Here is an 18,050-nt window from a genome sequence, read left to right on the forward strand (position 1 = left end):
TCATTATGGGGTATTGTGTGTAGATTGATGAAGAAAAAAACTATTTAATCAATTTCAGAATAAGGTTGTAATGTAACAAAATGTGGAAAAAGTCAAGGGCTCTGAATACTACATTGGAGTGTTATTCAGACCAGTGTAATACAAAATATTCAGAAGTACACTATATGACCAAAAGTATGTGGACACCTGCTTGTCGAACATCTCATTTCAAAATCATGGGCATACATATGGAGTTGGTCCCCCCTTTGCTGCTGTAACAGCCTCCACTCTTCTGGAAGACTTTCTACTAGATGTTGAAACATTACTGCGGGAACTTGCTTCCATTTAGCCACGAGCATTCGTGAGGTCGGCACTGATTTTGGGCGATTAGGCCTGGCTCGCAGTCGCCGTTCCAATTCATCCCAAAGGTGTTCGATGGAGTTGAGGTCAGGGCTCTGTGCAGGCCAGTCAAGTTCGAAAAATCATTTCTGTATGGACCTCGCTTTGGTAGTGAGTGTTGCAACCGAGAACAGATGTTTTTTTACTCACGATGCGCTTCAGCGGTCCTGTTCTGTGAGCTTCGCGGTTCAGCCGTTGTTGCTCCTAGATGTTTCCATTTCACAAAAACAGCACTTACAGTTGACCAGGGCAGCTCTAGCAGGGAAAAAATTGGACGAACTGACTTGTTGGAAAGGTGGCATCCTATGACAGTAAGGTCATTCTACTGCCAATGTTTGTCTATGGAGAATGCATGGCTGTGTGCTTGATTTTTTTACACCTGTGGCTCAAATAGCCAATCCATGAATTTGAAGGGGTGTCAACATACTTTTGTATATATAGTGTGATTAAAATACGTATTTGAAATACATGTAATAGAAATAATTCCCATCTCTGATTGAAATAATTTTTTTATTTTGTATTATTTATTACAAAAAAACACAAGGAAGGGGTAACATTAAAGTATTAGAACATGAAGGACAAACAATACAGCATCAAGACACTATCAAACATGTATCAGTCTTTCCGCAACAGAGCCATCATTATGTGTGAGGGTGCGTGTGCATGATAGTGATATAAAATATGTGTCATAGTTATCCTTTTTCATGATCACAATCTTGTGAAACCCGAACCCTCCAAGATCCCCCCACAGTTCCCCAATAGCTGTTCCTCAACCATTCTAGACCCCTCCCACAGTCTCCCCCCCCCCGGAAAAAAACTGAACAATTCATTCCATTCCCAACCCCCAAGAACCCCCAATGCACCAACAACCAAGAGAATGAACTAAAGAGAAAAAAGGAAAAGACAGAAGAAAACATCAAACAACAATGCAAAAAAATACAACTAGATAATACATTTAAAACAAAGGACATCAAGGACAACTGAAATCATAACAGCAATGCCTACTTTATATGTTTGTGTGCATGTCTGGCACTATTACATGTATGTGTGTGTTCTTGTATGTGTTTATTTGAATGAGAGTGTGTGTATATGCATGTGTACAAACACCTGCACGGCATCAGCCTCAGGCAAACCGGCATTAGTTGTAAAAACACTGCCACTTAGTGCCATTCAAATGTACTTTTATTATGTTTTATTTTGACTTTTTTTCCCTTTATCTTTTGACCATCATTCTCTCTCTCTCACACAGCAACTCCACTCCCACTTGTCTCCAATTCCACATACCAACCCTCAGCTTCCCTCAGCCCATCCCATCTATCTCTGCTGGTCACCCACTTCGTGTTTCTACGCAACACATATCTTTCAACTATACTATGCTGTTTAACGTACAATTTCAATCTATCTAATCGAATAGAATCTACAGATTGCGTGTTGAAGATAAATACTTTTACTAAGAGTATTAGTATATTAGTAATTAACTGACCCGGTCTCTCCAGATCTCTTAACAGTACTATTTCTAGGGTCAATTTTAGATCAATGCTATGCATTTTCAGCCATTCCTGAGCCTGAGACCAGAAACAGGCTACCTGGTCTATTGATTCTGTATCCTCACAACACAATCTGCAGAGCTTCGATGATGGTATGCCACAAGTATTCAACATTTTGTTGGTGGCAAGAATTCTATATAATAATTTTAGCTGAAAAGCACGAAGTCTTGAATCTTGCGTTGTTTTATATATCAACTCATACACCCTGTACCATGAAATTGGTACATCAACAATCTCTTCCCAACTATTTTGCGATCTGCATGACACAGTTGTCAACATCCTGGTCCTCAAATGAAACTGGTATACTTTCCTATTTATGCTATTTTTATTCCTCCGCCAGTTTTGATCCTTTATATTGGGCAGACAGACCAGTTCCCTACCTCCTCCCACTGCCACCCGCATCCTCCATTTTTGGGGCAATGCCGTAATCAATTGGTTGTACTCTTGGATTGAGCAGACCTTCCCGTACAATTATGATAACTCCATGAAGGACATAACTCTATTATTAAAATTTACAATATCATTTAAGAACAAAACACCCTTTTCAAACATCTTTCCCATAAATACAGGTATTTTATCAACCAGCACATTTGAGTTCAGCCATAATATTTGTGTAATATTTGTCTACCCATCTCTGATTTTAGCTAAATACCGCAGCATCAACAACCCAACCTGGCTCTGGCAATGTGTTCTTAAATGACCCAACTGCTGGGTCAAAATAACCCAACATGTGTTCTGTCCTATATTTACCCAAATTGAGTTGTTTTTAAAGCAGCGTTTTTTTTTTGAGTGTAGTAGACTGAACTCAATCAATCAATCAAATGTATTTATAAAGTCGTTTTTACATCAGCCGATGTCACAAAGTGCTATACAGAAACCCAGCCTAAAACCCCAAACAGCAAGCAATGCCGATGTAGAAGCACGGTGGCTAGGAAAAACTCCCTAGAAAGGCAGAAACCTAGGAAGAAACCTAGAGAGGGACCAGGCTCAGAGGGGTGGCCAGTCCTCTTCTGGCTGTGCCGGGTAGAGATTATAACAGAATATGGCCAAGATGTTCAAACATTCATAGATGACCAGCAGGGTCAAATAATAATAATCATAGTGGTTGTAGAGGGTGCAACAGGTCAGCACCTCAGGAGTAAATGTCAGTTGGCTTTTCATAGCCGATCATTCAGAGTTAGAGACAGCAGGTGTGGTAGAGAGAGAGAGTCGAAAACAGCAGGTCCGGGCTAACAGCAGGTCCGGGCAATCTATGGCTATTGAATTGACTCAAAAATAACGGCCTTGAATTATATCAAATCTAATCAAATTGAAAAGGGTAGAATGACATTCAATCAAAAGGAATTTAATTGAGTGAAACTGCATTTATTTGAATCAGTTTGAAATGAATAGGACTGCTCTGAATTAGATCTCATTGAACTGAATCTCCTCTCCTCATCACTTACTACAGTTCCAGAAGCCTCAGGAGCACTACCCTCCATTCCGTTTTGGTACGGTCCCTAACGGCAGTACAGAGAGGAACATCAGAAGTAACTACCCCGACATGCACGCACACATGGTCAAATACAACCAGAAAGGAGTGGAGGATGCTCTCAACAGCCTCAAGACAGGGTAAGAAAAATACACTGCGCTTAACACTGAACTCTCCTCCAGCCCTCAACCCCTCATCCCAATGACCTCAAAATAAATGACAGTCCATTAACCCAAAAATTGGATTTAGTCCCATTTACTGGAAGGAGTTCTATTTGGCTCCCTATGCATCTACTTTATAACTCATTCCTAATATAATCTGGAGATTTATTACATCACTGTCTGATTCTTTTTTGTGTCATTCAATAGGAAGCTGGATGCATTCATCTATGATGCTGCGGTGTTGAACTACATGGCAGGGAAGGACGAGGGCTGTAAGCTTGTGACTATCGGCTCTGGGAAAGTGTTTGCCACGACAGGCTATGGCATAGCCCTGCAGAAAGATTCCAGATGGAAACGACCCATTGACCTGGCCTTGCTGCAGTTCCTGGGAGACGGTGTGTCACTGCAAACACATGCGCGCGCGCACACGCACGCACGTACACACACACAGCCCGTAGAGCTGGCACATCTTCATTTGTTGACGACAGTGTGTGCAGCAGCACCGGGGGTGAAGCTTAGAGAGAGAGTTAATATCCTTCATCACAGTAGGCTAGGTGTGAGGATGATAACCGCTATGGGCACACACACTCACACAGTAGGAGTTAATATCCCCTATCGCAGTAGGATCGTAGGGACCACAGGGAGGTGTTAGAGATATCATGAGGACAGTGTTGGGAATACAAACTATACAACACACACACACATGCAGACACAGAAAAGGTTACTTATATAGGTATAACAGGAGCTTCGGTACAATTACCCATCTGTGGTCCTACTGATACGGTAGAATTATGGAAGTCGTCTCTTGTTCACTGCTAACCCCAATTTGTAAGTCATAAATAATGCTTTCCTCAGTAGCCTACCCTTATTTGAAAGAAAGATAAAGCGGCTGAATCTGACTAGTTATTCACTTGTGAGTCCCTCCTCAAGGGGATTATGACCATGTCCCTCTCCTCTCCTCTCTCCCAGGTGACACCCAGCGCTTGGAGACGGTCTGGCTGTCAGGCATCTGTCAGAATGAGAAGAACGAGGTGATGAGTAGTAAGCTGGACATAGATAACATGGCCGGGGTCTTCTACATGCTACTGGTGGCCATGGGGCTCAGTCTCTTGGTGTTCGCCTGGGAACATCTACTCTACTGGAAACTACGCAAGAAACTAGACAAGTCTCCTCGCATGGACTTCCTGCTCGCTATCAGCAGGGTGAGAGAGGTTTAGAGAGAGAGAGAGAGAGAGAGAGAGAGAGAGAGAGAGAGAGAGAGAGAGAGAGAGAGAGAGAGGATGTGTGGCCAATGTATGAAGCCTGATATGAGCTCTTAGTGCTGTTTACACCGCCTATCATTTCAATGACTACATTATCATCTGCCAGCTATAGTTATAATGAGATCGAACCACAGTTACAATTCCAGCTCAACATTAGTGTTAATCAACAATCAATCTATGTAATGAAAGCGTGGTTGTTGGCAAGAGGAGAGGCAGTATCAAGGAAGGAATAAGAAAAACGTTACTAGCCAAAAATCTATAGACACAACTCGAACACCACTCTTACAAAGAGTGTGTGTGTGTGTGCACATCCTGCTCTAGCAGAGTGTAATTGCAGAGGTGTGACTGTATCAGGGCTTATCAGATTTGCAGCTAAATTACTATCTGATAATTAATCCCTATGGGGGCCCCTGAGGGCCAAATTAATTTGGGCTTTGTCAGTTTTTCAGTCGACTGTGAACAGGGCAGTCAGGAGACTCGGCTCTCTGTTTGCCGATGCAGTATGAGACTATTTGCTCAGCAAGTGTGTTCAGTGTGTGTGTGTGTGTGTGTGTGTGTGTGTGTGTGTGTGTGTGTGTGTGTGTGTGTGTGTGTGTGTGTGTGTGTGTGTGTGTGTGTGTGTGTGTGTGTGTGTGTGTGTGTGTGTGTGTGTGTGTGTGTGCGTGTGTTCATTGTGTGTGTGTGTTTGTTTAGCTATAGGCAGTGTTGTAGTACTCAAGACAGGTCTCGATCTCGAGTCCGGTATCGAGACCACATATTGAGTGTCGGTCTTGTTCGGGCTTGACTCGGTCTCGGACAGTGAGGACTAGCAGCAGAGTAAAAACTCAGAATTATCAGATTCCATTCAGTCAGCGCATAAAACCGCTTCGCCAGGCCAAATATTCTTCAAACATGAATACAGCATGATAACAGCCTTCATATCTATTATAGACATGTTTGCGCAGTGGCAAACCTATAGGCCTTCAGTGTCTGACAAGTTCGTGATTCTGAATGGACATCAACTGTAATAACAGCGCACATGTCGGGGAGTGCACTTTTTGTAGAACAGAAAGGGCCAGTGGTGGAGGCTATATGCAGGTATAAACCATATACCTACTTTTCTTTCAGTGGGCATTTCATATACTCACTTCTTAATCCCTACTGATGCATATCAAAGCAGTGTAGTAAAGGTATGCAACTTATCAATGATGTAGTACAATAGAGAAATCGTGCACAAAGAAGCCTCCACAATTGCAAAGCACGTGAAATATATTCACATGCGCGCCGCACAAAAAGCCTAGTTTCAGCAGAATATCATCTGCAGGCAGCAAGAGCGTGCAGCTCTCAACTAGTTTTGGCATGGAGCAGCTCAGAGACGAATGACATTGGTAGCCAGTAAATGCTGACTAATGCAACAATGGGTATGCAAACCAGGTATTGAAAAAGTTTAGTCTGAAGTAGTAGGCTATTTGTCAGTGGTGGAAAAAGTACCCAATTGTCATACTTGAGTAAAAGTAAAAGAGGAACATACCTTAGTAGAAAATGACTCAAATAAAAGTGAAAGTCACCCAGTAAAATCCTACTTGAGTAAAAGTCTAAAAGTATTTAGTTTTAAATATACTTAAGTATCAAAAGTAAATGTAATTGCTAAAATAATTATACTAAAGCATCACAAGTAAAAGTATAAATCATTTCAAATTCCTTCTATAAAGCAAACCAGACTGCACCATTTTCATGTTTTTTAAAATTACAGATAGCCAGGGGGCACACTCCAACTCTCAGACATCAATTACAAACAAAGCATGTGTAGGGATGACCAGCGACGTTCTCTTGATATGTGTGTGAATTAGACCATTTTCTTTTAGGAATGTAGTGAAGTAAAAGTTGTCAAAAATATAAATAGTAAAGCAAAGATACCCCCAAAAAACGACTTAAGTAGTACTTTAAAGTATTTTTACTTAAGTACTTTACACCACTGCTATTTGTGATGCGCAATTGTCATCATGCGCTGTTTGCATCAGGGGCGTAGACATGGATGGACCTGGGTGGACAGAGGCCCACCTACTGAGGAGCCAGTCTATGACAGGCCCACCCAATCAGAATGATGTGGTTTATCATTGTTGTGAACAATTTATTTTTATTTTTTAAATTGAAAATAAGTGTGAATGAGAGTGAGAACCTGAAAAATCTACAGAAAAACACATACAAAAACTAGATATTTCACACCAGGGTGCCTTTCCTTCGCTGGGCGGGCCGTTTGGCAACTTTTGGCACATTTTTATTATACCCACTTCTCCAGGCACCATTACATAGGGCCGGTGGAAAGACAGCAGTCACATGCAGCATGATGTTAAAGGATAAGCAGTCCAGAAACTCAGGCAAAATAAGCCAGTAGGTCCCAATCATAACATTACAAAAACACAACCATTAAGCAATTCCCAATCGAAAGGTACAACTATCACTTCCCATTGCAAAAGAATATCACGTTTAGCACACAAAGTAACCGATGACCTAAAATATTCAGTTATGAAACAAACAGACAATCATAATATCAGTAAAAAATATAAAATTCCCAGTTTATGCTACAAAACCAACTTTATAAGAGGTTTTAAAGATCTATTTGACTCAATGTTCTATGATGTACACAAAGACATTGTTGCCAGAATAGATGGATGCAGTTCAGTGCATGATTAATATAATTCACCAATACATTTCCTGGTCATCCCAAAATATTGCTATCATGTTGTAAATCACAGCTGGTCTGGTACATTGTTTGCTGGATCCATTCGGGATGCGCTGTGTCAGTTTCAATGACTCAATATTCTGGACAAAAACTGATGACATTCAGTACTTTAAAACATGAAACATTCATCTTCTGCACATCTACCATTCCAGTGTTTAATTGATATATTGTAATTACTTCCCCACCATGGCCTATTTATTGCCTTACCTCCCTTATCTTATCTCATTTGCACTCACTGTATATAGACTTTTCTTTTTTCTACTGTATTATTGACTGTATGTTTGTTTATTCCATGTGTAACTCTGTGTTGTTGTATGTGTCGAACTGCTGTGCTTTATCTTGGCCAGGTCGCAGTTGTAAATGACAACTTGTTCTCAACTAGCCTACCTGGTTAAATAAAGGTGAAATAAAAAAAAATGAATGTAACTAAGGCTGGGAATGTCAATACGATCAAACTAGCAAGGGCAATGATTGCAATAATCACATCGCAATGATCACAGTCATAACGTTGCTAATAGGCTAGGGTATCTATTTATGTAGCAAGCTAAAAACACAGATTCTAACGTTATCTAGCTAGCTATCAAGCTGCTAGGAGGATGTCATGTCATGCCATTGGAGGAGTGGGTGAGTGACTACCTTCTTCCCCTCCTATCTTTTTTTGGAGCACTCTCATTTGAGTTTGCCAGAGCGCAGAACAACTGATGAATTTACAAATGCGCAACACCTGCTGAATATGACCGGTGTCAATAAATGTAGACAAAAAAAGTAATAGTTGGTCAAGAATGCACTAGATAACATGTAAACAGCTTAACCAGCTCTGCTACGGCGAGTAAAATTGTCAGAGTGAGGTGTTCTCTAATTTGTGTCTGGAAGTAGCTAGCTAGCAAGCTAGGCAAATTTAACCAGTCAGCTTGGGTGCTTGGTTGGGACAAGCATGCATTGGCAGGCAAGCTGCAGAAGGACGAGGAGGCTACAATTCCCCATGGTTTATCAGTACAATTTTGAGGGCCTACTAGCTGAAAACGTTTGAGAGGGTTTATCAAATGTTCCTTTGTTAGATTTTAGCTCATCTTGCTCTGGCTAGCATTAATTTTTTTAACTTCTTGATGTGCGTAACGGAGGGAGAGAGAGCCTAACTTTTCATGGTTGTTTGATCAATAGTACTGTAGAGTTCCCAAATGAAAGAGGACTCCCATGGTGTTAACACATTTGCAGAAATCCTTTCAGGTGTATTTTGTGGCTTTTGTCGAATGAGTTCTAATTATCTAAGTTGTGCTGTTGCCACTGCCTGTAAACACACAGTCCAGTCAGGGGAGAAAATCTGATATCAACTTTGGAGGGGACAATTACATGAAATTTTCTCAAGAGCAATTCCTGAGGGGGACACCAACAGTAGTGCTGTAACACATAGCCTACATTGTAATATGGTAAATGTATATTGAGGAACCAAAGAAATAAGGTGTTTGCCGTACTCCTAACTACCGGTACCCAAAACTACACAACTAATCACAACAGCAATACCATTGCCTTTAACAAATCTTAGATCAGTCACCAGTTTAAGTTGAGAGTGGGGGTATCCATGGCATTTTCCAATTATGTTCCTATTTTACAAGTCAAAATTGAGAACCTTTCATAATGTTGCCAAACAAAGACTCAACAAACTTACCTGAGACTCCCTGTCTCTGCCAGTCTGTCCCTGCATATCAGTCCCCAACTCTGCTGTCTGTGTGCCATCTGTTGCCTGCTCTGCCTAATGACATCATTGTGAAACATTTCCATTAGAATTTCATTTCTTTCTTATGAACATTTTATCAACTAGTCTTTGAGATATTAGGCTACTAGGGTTCTTACTATGCGTTTTGGTGTATTGAAAAATACTCTGATGTCCGTCTTTTATTTTTCTGCCATTTTTCTACCTGGCTGGCTGGCTGGCTACACACACACACACAGTGTGTATGTTATTTACAGTAGGAGATGGGCTTCTATCATCTTCTATCATTCTATTTGGGCTTCGATCTAAAAGGTAGCTAGCAAATGTGAAACGGATTAAAATGACAAGAGTTGACAGCTGTATGAGTTCACCATTTACACAGCATATGCTGCAACCTTTTGTAATTTTATATTGGCTGGCTTCCAACAATAGCTGAATTTGCAAAGCTAGCGAGAACCAATTCAGTTTCAGTGGTGTTTGCTATAATCTTTGCTACCCGGGTTAAATAAAGGTGAAATAAAATAAATAAATAAAAGTTCCCTTGCGACAATTTAGCTTTTGCAACGAGACCATTAAATATATTTAAGACAATGGTAGAAGAGAGTGTAGTTCTGTTCAGTTTGGACTTCAGTTTATCGCTAACCTTATCACAGGGACTTTGAAGCACTAACTTACATCATCTGCATGCTGATCTTGGAATAAATTGACGATAGCAAAGATTCCATCTTTGACGACGCCACATAAATGGAATAGGTACTAGCTAGCTTAATAGTTAATATTTGCGCTCTAGCTCTGCATATTCAGCTAGTGTGTGTGCGCGATTGACTGGATTAACCTCACGTCAGTTATGTGCATTGAGTGCCTTTCAGACAGTAGACACGACCCCTCTGTTACCTTGCCAACTAAGGAACTGGCAGTGGATCAAACCATTGAGGCAAAGGGTGGGGGGGTCGCAATCTTTTGAAACTTAAAAACGCGCTATTAAGTGTCTATAATCAGCACAATTGCTTTCATTGCATATTATTAATATTATTTAAATTACATAGTTATGTTTCAGTGATATATTGGGGGGACGAATCATATTTTTCCCAGGATGGGGGGGTCATGTCCCCCCCGTTCCCCCCGGGATTTCCGCCCCTGAGTCCAGTTCAATGTGAATGATTGCAGGGCCGTGGGGCAAATGGCTTGTTTGTATAAAGGCCTACTGTAGATCTGATTGGCTATAGCTCACCAGTCTCTGTAGACTCCGCTCCTAGACAAAACAGTTTTATTTACTGCAGTGTCTATTAATTGTCCAAACACCACGTTCTCACTCTATATTGCAATAGAATTATCACATGTGCCTTACTATAAATAATTCCCAAACATTCTAAGAATTTATGAAAATGTAAAAATGACAATTTTCTTCTTGGCGGTGTACATGAATAGATTTTTTATCAAATTTCATGTTGCTAAAATGCTGTTAGTTCCACTTTAAATGTGTGTTTCATAAGTTATTTTCAAAGAGATGGCTAACAACAGCAAGTGTTATAAAAACTAAAAACACTCACCGGATGATGATCATTTGAAACTTAACTTCTTGTTGAAATTTATTCTTGAAAAGGGATAAGCTAACAAAATAGCAACAACATCCTCTTTCATAACACCTGCTACAGCCACTAAAAACTAGCCGACAACAAAAGCTAGCTAGACCGTGGGAAACTACTGCTCGCTATTGCGCAGTGACCTGTTGGCCTTCAAGAAGGCAAAAGTTTCCATGCGTTTTGTAAAAACGGTCCCATCCATTAAGTCAAAATGTGATCGGTTGATTCCACTGTCCCTCCAAAATGTTGCCCTAATACAGTTTATTGGCAGATGCCTTCGTCTAGATTCTGTTGGCCTAGCCAATGGCTGACTCAGCTAGCAAGATGTATCTCCCAGAGACCAGCAAAGAAAAATCCTGATTGGATATTATTTTCTCTTCAGTGTTAACCCTTTCCTTTCCAACAAAAACTGAAACGATTAAATCCGAACATCATGGAAAAAAATAATATAATGATCATTAGTATTATACTATTGTAGTCAATATTTTATAAATCCTTAGCTGTCTCTGAAAGTGTAGAAGGCCCATTGTTCCCCACTGTGTTTGGGTTAGTAATAATTTATAGAGCAGCTCTAATTTCCCTCAGCATGCATTTTTTCACTATTTTGAAATTCTAAAGAATCCATATGTTGTTCTGAAATATGAACACTGAAATACTGGACATTTACAACTCTTATTATGGTGGTGATTTGACAAAATTACAATCATGGTCTTGAATTGGACATTTTTCTGGTCTCGGTCTTGATTCGGTCTCGGACCCCTTGTTCCATTCCTGTTCTCGGTCTTGATTCTGTCTCGATTTGCTCCGGTCTTCGTCTTGAATCGGTCTCGCTTTAGGTGGTCTCGAACACAACACTGGCTATAGGGATGTTCTGTATAATCAGGGGAATGGTAAAGGAATTCATAACTTTTGTAAACTGGCAAAATTAGTTGAATGAAATTACTTTCTTACTATATGTGAGGTGTAACTTTTGAGCCAAGTCTTCTCTCTACAGGGCTTCTAGGTTAGCTGAAGGTTAAGTGTAATAGATCATCATTTTTACACTCCTACCCCCCATTCCTCTCTCCCTTCCTCTACTTTCCCTCCCTCTTTCTAACCTACTCTATCCCTTTCTCCCTCTCTCTTCCATCTCCCAGGGAATCTACAGTTGCTTCAACGGGGTGGAGGAACCAGACCACCCTAACCTGGCAAACTCAGATCTGACAGCTAACTACGCCCAGGCTAACATGCTTAAGATGCTACGCACCGCTAAAGACCTGGTCAACTCTGCCCAGGTCGAGACCTCACTGGACCACGCCACCAAGACCATAGAACACTGGGGTCGCCATGGCGGCAACCTGCCAGTCCACATTCCGCAGCAGGTCACCACGGAAATGGTTCCAGGAGGGTTTTCTCATGTCACAGAGAACACACACACACACCTGTCCCCCGAGCGCCCCCTTAGCCCGCAATACTGCACGCTGGGTGTAGTGACTTCTCTGAACAGGCAGAAGGGGTTGGCGAGACCCACGCCGCTACGATACACGCTCCCGGCTCGCACTTCCTCCCTCTATGACAGACCACTTTCTGTTTCTAGTCTCAGTAGAACTCATCTTGACCTGGCTGGGGGGGACCACCTCTCTTCCTACTCTCAACCCTCCACAGGTAGGCTGTATGTGGAGCCCCACCACATCTCCCACCCCCGCTCTCCTTTCATCCCCTATAGTGAGCTTCAGCTGCCAGACATCTACCCCTTCTCTCACCCCCCCTCTGCCATCTCCCATCCATCCCACACAGAACCCTCCAGGAAGAATAGGAGGAGCAAGAGCCTCCTCTCAGGGGAATCAGGAGGAGGAGAGAGGAGGCGGCGCAGGGAGGAGAAGACAGTGTGTCTGGCTGAACTCCGGGCCAACCACCTTCAGGAGAACAACGTCTCGACCCAGATGCCCGACTCCCTGTACCCAGGAACGGTGCTCTGTCCTGGGGTAGAAGGCTGCGTTGGCTCCTGGCCTCTTCCCCTGGAGGAGCTGGTTCTGGCAGGCAGACAGAGGCTCCACCGACGGCCATCTTTCCTCCGAGCCACCTGGGGGAGTGAGCGGATTCTCCAGCCAGACGAAACTCCGCCTACATCCCTTGATTGCCAATCACATTCTGCTTTACCAGACCTGTTCCCCTGCATCATGGCCGACCAAGAAACTCCCACTAAACTCTACAACCCCGCCCCCCTCCGGAACAACCTATGTTACCCTGCCACCTCAACTCGCCAGCATGCGTATCTCCACATAAGGCAGGACCAGAGGAAAGGGAACGGACGTAAGAAGCTGCGGTACTCAAACTCCACCCACCTGCCCACCTACAGGGAGGCCATGCTGGGGGGTCAGGGAGGCGGAGGGGGGGTAGGCCTTGGGGTGGTCCGGAGAGCCACCAACCTGCTCAGCAGACAGTACTCCCACTATCTAACCTCCTACCCTGGGCTGCCTCTCTACCATGGCCCCCTGGACCTCCAGGCCCATTCCCAGGCATCCAGCAACCACGCCAGCCCCAGCCCCGGTACATACCCTAGTCCCAGCCCAGTATGCCAGCTCCTGCCCTGTGAAGGTGGCATTCGAGGCCAGAGGGGGTCACTGTACCAGGACAGTCTGTATGGAGCCTATGGGGCCAATGGAGCCTACCGAGAGGACCAGGATCCGGGCTTAGAGCCCCAGAGAGGAGATGCATCAGGAGGTTTGAGGTCTGAGGACAGATCCTGTGTGACCCAGCCCTGGGGACGCGTGTCTAGTCTGGAGTCAGAGGTCTGAGAGACACAGACAAACACTACAGACTTTACATACTGGAATTTATACAATAGAATATACTGTTTGACTTCCACATTTAAGATTTGTGATCCACAGTGACCGTTTCAGAGGGAGGTGGGCTACGTCTCATACACAGAAACATGTACACCAAGGATTTGTACAGTAAAGGTGGTAAGCTGAGGGGTAGGTAGGTTGGACAGTTGAACTTCCTTATTCCTTATTGAACAGACAAAGTAGAGTGTTTGACTGAATGTTAATTGTCCATTTTGGAAAAAGCATGAAACTGAAAGGATGTGTAGTGGAGGTGACTGTACTGTAGCTAGCTCAGCCTAGCACAGTGACGTCCCCTTTTCTCAATTTTTACACTCTTAGAAAAAAGGTGCTATCTAGACCCTAAAATGGTTCTTCGGCTGTCCCTATAGGAGAACCCTTAGAAGCACCCTTGGCTTTTGATGGAATGTTGATTTCACTTGCTGCTTTGAAACATTATATTCCTGTGTTCTGTGCATTGTATTACGTGTCCACGATGTACAGAGTCAGTAGTGTTGCTGTGTGGGACAGATGCTCTCAGAGATGTCACATAGCCCAGAGAGCTGTGTGTGTGTATTCTGTGTGTGTGTGTATGTGTGCTGTGTGTGTTCTGTGTGTTGTCAGCCCTTGCCGGGTTATTTCCGAGCGCTTCTCCACTGAGCCGAGCGAAAGGGGAACATGTCTTCAGCTCTCCATATAAGCAAAAAACCTCCCACAACCATACACACTAACAAGATCACAGTTACCTGTATCTATTGACTGCTATGTACAAGGCCATGACAACCCAGCAATTTCTATAAGTATGAGTACAGTTAAAGAATCTGGAGAAGAATTGCAATAAAAAGGTTTCCGTTGTAGATATGAACACACTGTATATTGGTAAGGAATACGGAAAGCTAAGGGCTGGACACAATCCATATCGCGGAAGTATTGAGAAAGATCGGCATTAAAATGCAAAGATAGTTTTCGATTGAGCCGACATGCAGGGTTTACTGTAAGTGCAGTCTCTGCAAATGTGGGAACATTGCCTATAACGAGCTATAACGAGGATCTTCCGTGATACTGTGGGGATACGGATTGAATCCAGCCCTTAGTGTGTGTATCTACAGTGCAATGAAAAGGTTTCAGCTATAGAAGTGATCTGAGAAGCTATATAATCCTGGACGTTGATCTACGGTCAGTTTTGTGTTCCCACCCTGATGGTTAAGGTAAGGTTTTTGGGAAGGTAGGCTGATACTAGATATGTGCCTACTCTGAGCACATCACACTGGATGGATGATACATCCACAGCAGCACACAATCTAATAGGGCTTCTCATCAGATTTACAGTGCATTCGGAAAGTATTCAGACCCCTTGACTTTTTCCCAAAAATGTTTACATTACAGCCTTATTCTAAAATGGATTAAATAGTCCCCCCCCCATCAATCTACACACAATACCATAATGAAAAAGCAAAAACAGGTTTTTATACATTTTTGCAAAACTGAAATATCACATTTACGTAAGTAGTCAGACCCTTTATTCAGTTCTTTCTTGAAGCACCTTTGGCAGCAGTTACAGCCTAGAATCTTCTTGGGTATGATGCTACAAGCTTGGCATACCTGTATTTAGGGCGTTTCTTCCATTCTTCTCTGCAGGTCCTCTCAAGCTCTGTCAGGTTGGATGGGGAGCGTCGCTGCACAGCTATTTTCAGGTCTCTCCATAGATGTTTGATCAGGTTCAAGTCCGGGCTCTGGGAGAGCCACTCAAGGACATTCAGAGACTTGTCCCGAAGCTACTCCTGTGTTGTCTTGGCTGTGTGCTTAGTATCGTTGTCCCGTTAGACTGGGGGCGAAGGTTCGTCTTCCGAGGTCCTGAGCGCCCTTGAGCAGTTTTTCATCAAGGATCGCTCTGTACTCTGTACATCCCCACAGTAAGATGCTGCCACCACCATGCTTCAACATAGGGATGGTGCCAGGTTTCCTCCAGACGTGACGCTTGGCGTTCAGGCCAAAGAGTTCAATCTTGGTTTTATCAGACCAGAGAATCTTGTTTCTCATGGTCTGCCTTTTGGCAAACTCCAAGTGGGCTGTCATGTGCCTTTTACTGAGGAGTGGCTTCCGTCTGGCCACTCAAACATAAAGGCCTGATTGGTGGAGTGCTGCAGAGATGGTTGTCCTTCTGGAAGGTTCTCCCATCTCAACAGAGGAACTCTGGAGCTCTGTCTGAGTGACAATTGGGTTCTTTGTCACCTCCCTGCCCTTCTCCCCCGATTGCTCATTTTGTCCGGGGCGGCCAGCTCTAGGAGGATTCTTGATGGTTCCAAACTTCTTCCATTTAAGAATGATGGAGGCCACTGTGTTGTTAGGGACCTTCAGTGCTGCAGAAATGTTTTGGTTTCATTCCCCAGATCTGTGCCTCGACACTATCCTGTCTCGGAGCTCTACGGACAATTCCTTTGACCTCATGGCTTGGTTTTTGCTCTGACATGCACTGTCAACTGTTGGACCTTATATAAACAGGTGTGTGCCTTTCCAAATAATGTCCAATCAATTGAATTTACCACATGTGGACTTCAATCAAGTTTTAGAAACATCTCAAGGATGATCAATGGAAACAGGATGCACCTGAGCACAATTTCGAGTCTCATAGCAAAGGGTCTGAATAATTACGTATGTAAGGTATTTCAGATTTTTTTATTTTACAAATTGTAAGAAATGAATATGAACCTGTTTTAGATTTGTCATTATGGGGTATTGTGTGTAGATTGATGAGGGGAAAAAAATATTTAATCAATTTCACTATAAGGCTGTAATGTAACGAAATGTGGAAAAAGTCATGGGGTCTGAATACTTTCCGAATGCACTGCATATGTATTCTATATTTAGATATAGATAATATATACTGTAGATATATCATGCTATTTGTTGTTTTAGTATTATATTAATGTATTAATATATCTATATAGATATATATATAACTATATATATATATCTATATCTATATATATGTATATCTATATCTATCTATATATATATATATATATATATTAGTTTCAAATTACCAATAACTATTCAGGCATATCTTTCAGGACTTTTATAATGGCAGAACTGACTGACTTGGTGAGGCATTTACTTTGATTGATTTTCTTTCTCTCTCCGTCTTTTTCCCAGTCCCTTCCTTTTCCCCTCTCTCTTTCTCTATTTCTCTCTCTTCCGCTCTCTCTTTCCTCTCTCTGTGTAATGATGGCAGAACTTACTATTTCTCCCCTCCCTCCTCTCTGTAAATTATAGCTAAAGGAGGTCATTGAAAGCTATTCTAGTATCTGTATTACCTGATTTTTCCACATTGTAATTAATCACTAAGAACAATTAAAAGTATTTTGGACAAACGTGCCTGTGAGTCTCTCTTTTGCTCTCTCTGTGTGACTCTATTGCTCTGTCCCATGTTTCTCTCTTTTTACCACTGTCTGCATCTCTGTGCCTGTCGCTTTATCTCTCTTTATCTCTCACTGCCGGCTTCACTCTCTGTCATCTGTTTCTGTCTTATTACCACTGTCCCTATGCCCTCTATGAAGGGTGTCCAATCAAAACGCATTTATTAAACAATGGGTAAAATAATATTGTGTAGATAACCCTCTAAAAACAATGTCCAAACCGCATGCCTCTGTTATAATCCATTAAAAAGTTATTGGAGTTTTTACCCTTGTAGGATGGCCATAATTAGGGTGACTAAAAAGTGGTCAAAAATCTACAGAATTGCATTGTGTCAACTAGGCTGGATTCTGTGCAAGAATTAAGGCTACTTGCTACCTGACAGGCTCACTATCCCATTGAACTCATCATCTTTCTTCTCGAGTCTGCGGGACATTAAACAATACAGAGGTTAGACGGATATCGATTTTGAGACATGACATGTAGTATTTTCATATTTTAGTATATGCTTTTCATATGAATTCAGAATTCCTGTAAGAAAGAAATTGGATTTCTAACAAAAACAAGCGTATCTCTGTGAAATGTCAACGGAGCACATTTACATTTAACAAGCTTTCATTTTCAAAACCTACATTTAATTCAGCTCGTGTCATGCTAATTTAGCTTTTTGCGAACCACGGAAACAACTTTGATGACGACGACCACAGAATGTAAAATCCTCAAAAGTTGTTACGAGAAACCTGCATCGCTATGTTAACATAGCTCATTGCTTATTATCGGATGTATTTGGTTATGAAATCTGAGTTTTTGGATATAATATTAATGATAGGTTAGTGAAAGACCTCACTGAACAATTCAGAACATGAATAATCATATTTGTCTTGGTAAAATGTATTTTATAACAAAAGGAACTTACATTTCATCACCAAAGCGCATTTCTTATTTATTCTATATACAGTATGTGTGTGCACTTCTCTCTCTCTCACTCTCTATCTCT

General features: G+C 42.1%; 1 protein-coding gene across 1 annotated transcript in view; it reads left to right on the forward strand.

Annotated features, from left to right (window-relative positions):
• The window catches only part of LOC106589191 (glutamate receptor ionotropic, NMDA 2C), an 87,101-nt gene extending 72,157 nt beyond the window's left edge, over positions 1–14,944 (forward strand). Inside the window, exons 13-16 of the mRNA XM_045710218.1 lie at positions 3,376–3,536; positions 3,765–3,952; positions 4,527–4,759; positions 11,972–14,944. Of these exons, the coding sequence (XP_045566174.1) occupies positions 3,376–3,536; positions 3,765–3,952; positions 4,527–4,759; positions 11,972–13,612 (2,223 nt within the window). The 3' untranslated portion in view covers positions 13,613–14,944. The remainder of the gene's footprint in view (positions 1–3,375; positions 3,537–3,764; positions 3,953–4,526; positions 4,760–11,971) is intronic.
• Positions 14,945–18,050: the final 3,106 nt, after the last annotated feature.

This window comes from Salmo salar, chromosome ssa28, assembly GCF_905237065.1.
Source record: "Salmo salar chromosome ssa28, Ssal_v3.1, whole genome shotgun sequence".
Classification (NCBI taxonomy): Eukaryota; Metazoa; Chordata; class Actinopteri; order Salmoniformes; family Salmonidae; genus Salmo; species Salmo salar.